Genomic DNA, 10,012 nt, shown 5'->3' on the forward strand with positions numbered 1-10,012 from the left:
CTGCTCCCACAAATGCGGCTGAGAATCAAGCCCACGCTACGGTGACACCTCTCTCCAAAGTGCGGAGCCCAACCAAGGGCCTGCGTGACCCCGCTACACTCCAGTAAATGCCAAAGTGACCCCACTGGAGCTCTGAACGCGCTGTGCGTTGTGCCACCCGCAAGACTATCAGTCCTTCGGGCTCTGTTCAAATAGTGTTCTTGACACTAGTAATTTAAAAAATGAACGGTACTATTGTGGTTTGCAAGCGACCATCAGGAGGCAGCAGGAATTGTGCACAGCACAGGCTGGGTTCAGTTTAAAACAAACCCGAGTGATTTTTCCTAGGGTATTTTTGTACCGTGGCCAGTAGCCTGGTGCTGCAAAGGGTTAACGGTGCCCTCAGGTCAGTGGATGGCAAACAGCAGGCTGTTTTGTCAGCCTCTTTTACGTAAATTGCTCTAAACATGTTTGGATCAACCCCCCCGGTGATGCACCTTTGATCAATGGGGGTTTTGGCAAAAGTGTTTTGGGTCCAAAGATCAGTGTGGGAGCCAGCAACTTACAGGCTGCAAACAGGAGCCTGGCAGGGTATAAAGCCAGGCAGTGAGCAGCCCAGAGCAGTGCAGTCTCATCAGAGACCGAAATCACGCGGCACTCTCAGCTGAGACTGAAGTGTTGAGAGAAAAGGAGAATGGAGGCCGGCATGAACGTCCTGCATGACATGGGGATCCAGGCGACTCGCTACCTGCAGGAGCATTACCAGGGCTCCCAGGACTGGTTCCTCTTCATCTCCTTCGCTGCCGACCTCAGAAACACCTTCTTCATCCTCTTCCCTATCTGGTTCCACCTCTGCGAGGCCGTGGGCATCAAGCTGATCTGGGTGGCTGTGATCGGGGACTGGCTCAACCTGGTCTTTAAGTGGTGAGTCACCTGTGCTGGTCCCGTTCCTGCTGCTTGCCCTGCACACGTCCCGCTTGCTGAGGGTTGTTTGGCTGTGAAGTGGGCACCTACCAAGCGGGTTCAGGGTGGCTCCCAGTTGGAGCTTTCCAAAGACAAGTTCCTTCAGCTCGGCAGCACACAGATTTAGGGGCTTACGTTTAACTGCTTTTATTTTCCTGTGAGAGGCTGTGTGGTGCAGGGGCTATGGGGCTTACCTGGGACACGGAGATGCTGCTGACCTACGGTGTGATATGGGCAAGGTAGCCTCAGTTTCCCCTTCTGTAATACAAAATGTCCTTTGAGGTCGATGGGTGCCATCTAAAATCTTAACCCCTTTTAAAGCCACGTGAATCTTTGTATAGCTTATGACAGAAAGCGGCAGGGAGAAGGCATGGGGCATGAGCCTGGCGTGTGAGTGAGCACGGGAGCTGGCCCCAGCTCTGGGTGTCATCCATCTGGTCCTAGGTGCTGCACCTACGGCGATTGCTCTTCTCCAGACTTGCTGTAACCATGGGGCTCTGCCCCGTCGGGGAAAGGGTGAGATTGGGTGTGGTGATGGAGTTGCCTCTGGAGACAAGGAGGGCATGTGGTGGGCTGGGCTGGGGGGTGATGGGTCAGCCAGCGTGAGGGCACATGTTGTATCTCTGGTTCACGCCCGGGGAGAAGCAGATTGAACGTCTCCTGTGCCCTGCTGCACCATCAAGGAAAGGGGGGAGTTGGCGCCTGGGTGAGCATGCAGCATGTGCAGGTGCCTGTATGCACAGAGCGGAGCCAGCTGTGTCCCCAAGCTCAGACTGAAGTCGTGCCTACAGACAACTGGCCTGGAACTGAGGATCCCCGATTCTTGCAGCCCCAGCCCCACCCTGGGCCAGAGCTGACGAGCTGTGTCCTTGCTTTCCTGCTCGTGGGCCCGAGGCAACGAGAGCCACTTTTATTCTTGTAAAAAGACAGGAGTACTTGTGGCACCTTAGAGACTAACAAATTTATTAGAGCATAAGCTTTCGTGGACTACAGCCCACTTCTTCGGATGCGCATCCGAAGAAGTGGGCTGTAGTCCACGAAAGCTTATGCTCTAATAAATTTGTTAGTCTCTAAGGTGCCACAAGTACTCCTGTTCTTTTTGCAGATACAGACTAACACGGCTGCTACTCTGAAACCTTTTATTCTTGTGTTTCAGGATTCTCTTTGGGCAGAGACCCTACTGGTGGGTCCGGGAGACCGATTACTACGGCAACACCTCCACCCCTGTGATCCAGCAGTTCCCCCTCACCTGTGAGACCGGCCCAGGTGAGACACCTCTAGAGAGAGGAGTAATTTGGCAGAATCATGCTCCACATTATACACAAGGAGGGGAGGCATCTTCCACTGCAGCAGCAGGGCGTGGGGTGGGCATTTATCAGCGTGGAGGGACCCACCGGCAAGAAGGGCAGGGGATGTCCTAACCTGCTCCGCTGCTTAACTATCCCGGTTAGACATGTTTTTCTAATGTCCACCCTAAATCTCCCTGGCTGCAAACTAAGCCACCTACTTCTTGTGCCACCCGCGAGGGACACAGAGAACTACTGTCCTCTGCCTACATCCTTTTACATATGTGAAGACTGTTTCCAGGTCCCCCCTCAGCCTTCTCTTCTCTACACTAAACATGCCCAATTCTTTCAACTTTTCCTCATAGATCAGGTCTTCTAGAACATCAGAACGGCCACTCTGGGTCAGACCAAAGGTCCATCTAGCCCAGTATCCTGTCTTCCGACAGTGGCCAATGCCAGGCGCCCCAGAGGGAATGAACAGAACAGGGAATCATCAAGTGATCCATCCCCTGTCGCCCATTCCCAGCTTCTGGCAAACAGAGACTAGGGACACCATCCCTGCCCATCCTGGCTCATAGCCATTGATGGACCTATCCTCCAGGAACTTCTCTAGTTCTTTTTCTAAACCTCTGATCATTTTTGTTGCTCTGCTCTGGGGTCTCTCCAATTCGTTCACATCTTTCTTGAAGTGTGGTGCCCAAAACTGGACACAGTGCTTCTGCTAGAACTCCTGGTGCCAAGTAAAGCAGGACAATTACCTCCCGTGTCCTACGTACATAGGGTGACCATATTTCCCAAAGGGAAAACGGGACACTGCGTGGGGCTGGCCCGAGCCTCCCGCCCAGGGCTACCCAGAGAGGGGGGGCAAGTGGGGCAATTTGCCCCAGGCCCTGGGCCCCAGCCCCCACGAGAATATAATATTCTATAGTATTGCAACTTTTTTTTATGGAAGGGGCCCCCAAAATTGCTTTGCCCCAGGTCCCCTGAATCCTCTGGGCGGCCCTGCTCCCGCTCTGCCACCCGTGAGACTGTTGTTGGTCGCTGGAACCGTGCCAGCTCCCCCACTGGAGCCCTGCCTCTCCCCCCCCCATGGGTCTGGCATCTCCGCTCACCCCCCCCCCCATGTTCCGTCACACCACACCTCCCTTTTTTGACAAAATTGGGCATTTGTCCCGTTGGCTCTTGCCAATTGATCAAGTCCCAAAAAAGCCGGGATGGCCAGGACGGGACTTTAAAAAAAGGGACTGTCCCAGCCAAAACGGGACGCATGGTCATCCTGTGTATACAACACTCCTGTTAATACAAGAATTACATTTGCCTTTTTCACAACAGCATCACATTGCTGCTCACTCTGACCCCCTGATCTTTTTCCGCAGTATTGCTGCCAGCGACTTATTCCCCATTTTGCATTTGTCTTTTCCTTCCCAAACGCAGAACTTCACACGTCTTTATTGAATTTCACCTCATTGACTTCAGACCAATTCTCCAGTTTCTCAAGATCGTTTTGCATTCTAATCCTGTCCTCCAAAGCACTTGAATGAGTTAACCTGCATTAAACCCTGGGTGGACACTCCCATTCAGAATTAAATCACCTTAATTCAGTTACATTTAGTTAATTTTGGAAGTAAATTAACATAAACTAATTCTGAATGAGCGTTTAAACTTAATTGACTTTCAAAATTAATTAGATTAAATTGAACGCAGGCAACTTTTCATTCTGAATGAGAGTGTCCACACAGGGGCTTAATGCAGTGTAACTAATTCATTTTAAACTCACCTGTTTAGTTAATCTGGATGAATTTTCCTGAGTGTCACAGTGTAGACAAGCCCTTGGACAGCCCTTCAAAGAAAGGAAATATGTAGGGTGACAAGACAGCAAGTGTGAAAAATCGGGACAGGGAGTGGGGGGTAATAGGAGCCAATATAAGAAAAAGACCCAAAAATTGTGAATGTCCCTATAAAATCGGGACATCTGGTCACCCTAGAAATATGGGGCCCTAGAGCCCAGGGCTGCCGCTGAGCAAAGTGGTTTAGCACAAGGTTGAGCGTTGGACGCAGCCGCTGTCCTTAAGCATTTCCTGTTTGCTGGGGAAAGGGAGACTTTGGAAGTGCCGTTTTTGCCCTGTCAGCAGTTAGGGGTGGGCCAATCTCGCCTTGGTGCTGGAGTGAAACAAGCCAGCGTATGCAAAACCTGCCTTAGACTAAACTTAGCTCTGTAGAAGAAACCTTTGGGCCGACCCTACAGCTACTGAGATTAAGAACAAATACCTTCCCCTGCGTGACAAGGGCTGTCTGCCCGGCCCAGGAGAGAGGCAGCCTTTCCTTCCAGAAAAAGCGTGGACTAGCCCAGTACCTGTGCCAATTTTGTTTGCAGGGGGACCCTTGACCTATGCTGGCATTAGAAGCTTGTTGCAAAGCTCAGTAGGAAGCCAGCGTGGTGCAGGCTCAGGCCCAGATCAGAGGCATCCTGTGTATATTGCAACCATTGGGGCTTTGTTCATGCCAGCTGTTGTGTGTGTGTGTGTGTGTGTGTGTGTGTACACTCGTGTACCTGTACACACGTGCGCGGGAGCTCACACACGTTCACTACTGCTCTACTGGATGGACTGTTCCAGCGCTGTGTACGCAGTGTTGTAGCTGTGTCTGTCCCAGGATATTAGAGAGACAAGGGGTGTGTGTGTGTGTGTGTGTGTGTGTGTGTGTAATACCTTTTGTTGCGCCAACGTCTGTTGGCGAGAGACGAGGTCTCGAGCTACGCAGAGCCCTTTTGAAGACGAAGACCCGAAGAAGAGCTCTGTGTAGCTCGACAGCTTGTCTCTCTCCCCAACAGAAGTTGGTCCAATAGAAGCCGTTGCCTCCCCTGCCTTGCCTCTCCAGTGCTATGTGACTATCAGTTCCCTCTGCCTGCTGAGCTGCGTCTCCCTACGGAGCGGTCTGTGGCTAGAGCAGAAAGCCGGGTAGTCGTGAGCATAGGATCCTTGCAGCCTAATGCCGCCTCTACCACTGATGCTCTTTCTGTAGCCTTGGGCAACAGTGGATAACGGGGACTGGGTGGTCTGCCCACTAGCCCCGAGCGCGGTGGCTGCCTCGCTGGGCGGTGCTGATAGCGGGGTGTGGATGTGTGAACACGCACCGGGGGATGGGGGGAAACGGGCTTGAGCATGCCGTGAAGACAGGGCCTACGACTGTGGAGTGCTGGGCTGGTCTCTGGAGGAGACCAGTGGGCAGGTTAATACATAGAGGGAGGCTCTCTCTGCATATGTGCCAAGGACTCTGGCAGGATCACCATTATGGTGTCTGTGGGGAGCTGGGCCTGTGAGTGGCGGGGCTACAGACCCTGAGGAATCTTGTAGAGCTCCCCTGGCCTCGTGCTAGCGCTGCGGGGTCCCTCCCCTTGCTGAGCGACTTCCTTTTCCCTCCTACACACCCCTGGTTCTGGTAAGGACACCCCCCTCCAGTGCCTCGCATGGGGGATTCCCTCTGGGCCTGCCCCTCCCCGTCAACTCCCTAGCGCCCTGGCGCGCAGGGAGCTGGGCTGGGCTGGGCTGAGGCAGCCTCTTGGCCTTTAGTCTGGGTAATCCCAGCGCTCTAGGCACCCGGTAGGAGGTTGCTGTTAGTGGCCAGGGCAAGGTGTAACGCGGGTGTTTTCTCTCCCCCAGGGAGTCCCTCCGGCCATGCGATGGGCTCTGCAGGAGTTTACTATGTGATGGTGACAGCCATTCTGTCCATTGCTCTGGGGAAGAAGCAGCCGACGATTAAAGACCAGTAAGCAGCGTTCAGACTCTTGCACTCCTGTGTCTGCAGGGTCAGTGGTGTGCCCTGAGGCCGGAGGGAGGTGCATTTTGAACCAAAGGAAATGAGTCTTCATGCAGCGTGCAGTGGAGCTGTGGAATTCACTGCTGCAGGAGGCCGGCAGCGCTACAGGCTCATACACCCCAACGCACACACAGACACAGGGTTTTAGAAGGGGTTGAATAACTGCATGAGCACGAATCCCACTGGCCGCCGAGCCAGCTAACGCCTAGATAAAGAGAATCGCATCTCATGCCTCCCCTAGACTGGACGCCTGGTGCAGTGGCTGGGAAGGAAGTGAAGGGCCTGGACTATCCAAAGCTCGCTGAAGTTGATGGGAGTCTTTGGATGAGGCCACGACGGGTTTAGGGGAGTGGGGTGATCAGAGGAGCTCTGCCCCCCTGACGTCAGTGGGAGTTTTGCAGTTGCTGTCAGTGGGAGCGGAGGGAGGCCAGCTCCAAGCGCTTTGGGGCCCCTCCTGGAGGTTTACGCTTTCCCTGGGTCATGGCAGAGACAAATCCCTGGTTCTGAACCTCTAGTCACCCCACAGGGGGTGTTTAATGCCACTTTCCATTCTGGGACTGGCATTCAGGGCTTTATAACGTGCCCCTCCCTCTTCTCCACCTGCTGGAACTTCAGCCACTACCAGCCGGGAGAGATGCCTGAGTTCTCAGCCTCCCTGCTCCCCTGAGGGAAAGCCTCAGCATGGCCTTGCGCAGAGCCGTGCTCCGCTGACCTTTGCGTCTAACCAGAATGTCTCTCTGCGGCAGGTTCTTGCGGACAGCGCTGTGGGCAGGATTCTGGGCCGTCCAGGTCTGCGTCTGTTTGTCTCGAGTCTTCATTGCTGCCCATTTTCCTCACCAAGTCATCGCAGGGGTCATCTCAGGTCAGTGATCGTGTGCACCGTCGCCTCTCCCTGTACAAACCGCATGGTTACTGTCACTCTGAGCAATGGGCGCAGGGGCCACCGGCCAGCTGTTCATAGACGCCACGGCCAGAAGGGACTGTTGTGCTCGAGTCTGATCCGCTGAATAACACAGGGCATGGGACTGCCCCACAGTCCTTCCTTTTGAACTAGAGCCGGTCTCTTGAAAAACATCCAATCTAGACTTAAACATTGCCAGTGAGGGAGAATCCACTGCGACCCTGGGCAAATTGTTCCCGTGGTTAATTACTGCCACCATGAGAAACGTACGTCTTATTTCCAGTCTGCACTTGTCTCGCTTCAACTTCCAGCCATTGGATCATGTTAGACCTTTGTCTGCTGGACTGAGCCTGTTATCAAGTATTTGTTCCCCATGTAGGTGCTTATAGACTGTGGTCAAGTCACCCCTAAACCTGCTCTTTCAAACGACTGTAGATAGATCGAGCTCCCTGAGTCTCTCTCTATCCAGCCGGTCTTCTAAGCCTTTCCTCATTCTCGTGACCCTTCTCTGAACGCTCTCCAGTTACATAGCCTGTGTCCTGGGCAGTGCATTGCATCGAGTGAAATATCACAGGACAGACGCTGTGGCTAGGCCGCACTGCGCTGCACTGCGCTGCACTGCACTGCACTGCCCCTCTGCAGCGTGGGGCACGCGTCACTTGCTGGAGGATTCTCAGCACCTTGAAGTCTTTAAACCACGATTTGAGGACTTCAATAGCTCAGGCATAGGTCAGGGGGTTGATACAGGAGGGGGTGGGTGAGATTCAGTGGCCTGCGTTGTGCAGGTCAGACTAGACAATCAAAATGGTCCCTTCTCACCTTAAAGTCTATGATTGTATGATTGCATTTGTAGTCCCAGACCGCGTGCCCGAGGCACATGCCTTTGCAAAGCCCTTATTCCCCAGGCTCTGAAATACAGTAACCCGGCTGAGCCAGACGGAACATTAGCCGGCTAGTTCCAGTCACTGGCAGGTTTTACTGCCAGCCAGCACTGTCTGGAGGTGTGGGCACAGAGGGCTTGGCACTAGGAGGAGGGGATCTTAGCCTAGAGAGGGATGTGGGTTAAGATTGCCTCTCTGTGCCCACAGTGGGCACTGCCACCTGAATCGTTCCCAGGGAGGTGGCAGTGCAGAGAGTCGTTAGTCAGCTCTGTGATGATGCTGTGAAGCCCCTTGGGGCAGCTGCTCTCGGGAGTGATGCTCCACCACAGCTGTCCAGCTGCTGATTGTCTTGGGAGCCCTGTGGCTGCCTCTGCGGCTCCATCTCTGCGCACCAGTTTCCTCACTCTGACGGGTTCTTTCTCCTCTCACGCTCTGTTCCCTGCAGGCATGGCAGTGGCTGAAGCTTTCCGGCACATCCCCTCCATCTACAACGCCAGTCTCCGGCGGTACCTGGGCACCACCCTCTTCCTGTTCAGCTTCGCCCTGGGGTTCTACCTGCTGCTGAAGGCTCTCGGCGTTGACCTGCTGTGGACCCTGGAGAAAGCCAAGAGGTGGTGTGACCGGCCGGAGTGGGTCCACATTGACACCACCCCCTTCGCCGGCCTCCTCAGGAACCTGGGCATCCTGTTTGGGCTGGGGCTGGCCCTCAACTCCCAGATGTACCTGGAGAGCTGCAAAGGGAAGATGGGCCAGCAGCTGCCCTTCCGCCTCAGCTGTATCGCGGCCTCGCTCCTCGTCCTGCACCTCTTCGACTCCTTCAAGCCTCCCACCAAGGTGGAGTTGCTGTTTTACGTCCTGTCCTTCTGCAAGAGCGCGGCTGTGCCCGTGGCTGCTGCCGGCCTCATCCCCTACTGCGTCGCCCAGGTCCTGAGCCAACAGGATAAGAAAGCTTTATAGAAGGAAGGAACTTGGGTATTTATGCACACGACATGTGACATGTCCCAGGAGCAGAGGCTCCCCCATGTCTCTGGGTCCCAGTGCCAGACCTGGAACCTGAGTCAGCAGATACTGGCTTAGCACAAGCCCTTTCCAGGGCGCTCTCCTTGCTAGGTCTGCAGAGAGTGACTCTGTCCGGAGCCCAGCCCAGCCCAGCTCCTGCTCGCTTGGCCAGGGGTGCTCCTGTCTGGCTCGTGCAGGAGAGCTGCTGCCTACGTTACAGACCGTGCCAATGTGCAGATGGCTCGGCCGCGGGGCCTGGGAATCAGCGCGTGGCAGGCAGGAGCCTCCAGAAAGCGTGGCCATTTCCCCTGCGGGTCATGCCAGCGCTGTTGAGGGCACAGCCTGGTTTTGCTGCCGCCCCTTGCCGTATGGGATGAGAAGGAGATTGGCATTCTCTGGGCCACAGGACGCTCGCTCCTGCATGTGCTCTCTGGAGGATTCCTCAGACAGCGCCCCATGGAGGGCAGAGGCTGTTTGTGGGGCCGCTAGGTTAGGAGACAAAGAGAGGGCGCATGGCATAAAGGCTGGCACGTACCCGCACCCTGGGGCTCACTGGCTTCTGTGTCCCACTAAGTACCCAGTGTCCTGCAATTACCTTAATGTGAAACCGTGATGTGTGTGTGGGGGGGGAGGGAGTGTCTGTATATAAGTGGGGTATTTTATTAAAGCCTGAGCTGTATTTCATTACCCGCCATGAGTCCTTTGTACGTCTTAGCCACAGGTCGTCCCGGAGTGAGGGTGCTGAGTGGGGAGTGACTCTCCCATGTGTGGTGTTTGGCTTGACAGGGGACGTTTCCCTGCTCCTGGGGGAATCCAGCCCCCTCTCTGGATGCTGCTCACCTATCCCCTGCCAGACGCACTTTAAAACTATGGAGGAAGATAACTGGACCCTCCTACAAAGTCCCTATTGCCATCCCCCTCCCCGCAAATGCTGCCAGACACTGCTGGCATAGGACCGTCCGGGGGAGGGGGAAGGGGGCAGAGGCTCAGTGCCATGGGATCACTACCTTGCTCTTTGCTTTATTGGTCACTGGTTAAACCAGCTCGCTGTCTGCTTACCTGGCCATCCCACCAGCAAGAGGAACAAGGAATTCACAGACTGGGCCTGGCTGGCAGGAGCACAGTGTCCCGTCTGCCAGGCAGACTCAGGAAGGGGTTTGTACAGAATCAATCGCTGTGTGAGCCCC

General features: G+C 54.7%; 1 protein-coding gene across 1 annotated transcript; it reads left to right on the forward strand.

The window, feature by feature from the left end:
* The first annotated feature begins 593 nt into the window (after positions 1–593).
* Positions 594–9,512, forward strand: LOC128828999 (glucose-6-phosphatase catalytic subunit 1-like). The gene is made up of 5 exons (XM_054014082.1): positions 594–903; positions 2,099–2,208; positions 5,888–5,993; positions 6,791–6,906; positions 8,272–9,512. Exons 1-5 carry the CDS (start codon positions 674–676, stop codon positions 8,781–8,783), a joined length of 1,074 nt encoding a protein of 357 aa, XP_053870057.1. The 5' UTR covers positions 594–673; the 3' UTR covers positions 8,784–9,512.
* The last annotated feature ends 500 nt before the right edge of the window (positions 9,513–10,012 follow it).

Source organism: Malaclemys terrapin, chromosome 25 (genome assembly GCF_027887155.1).
Source record: "Malaclemys terrapin pileata isolate rMalTer1 chromosome 25, rMalTer1.hap1, whole genome shotgun sequence".
Lineage (NCBI taxonomy): Eukaryota > Metazoa > Chordata > Testudines > Emydidae > Malaclemys > Malaclemys terrapin.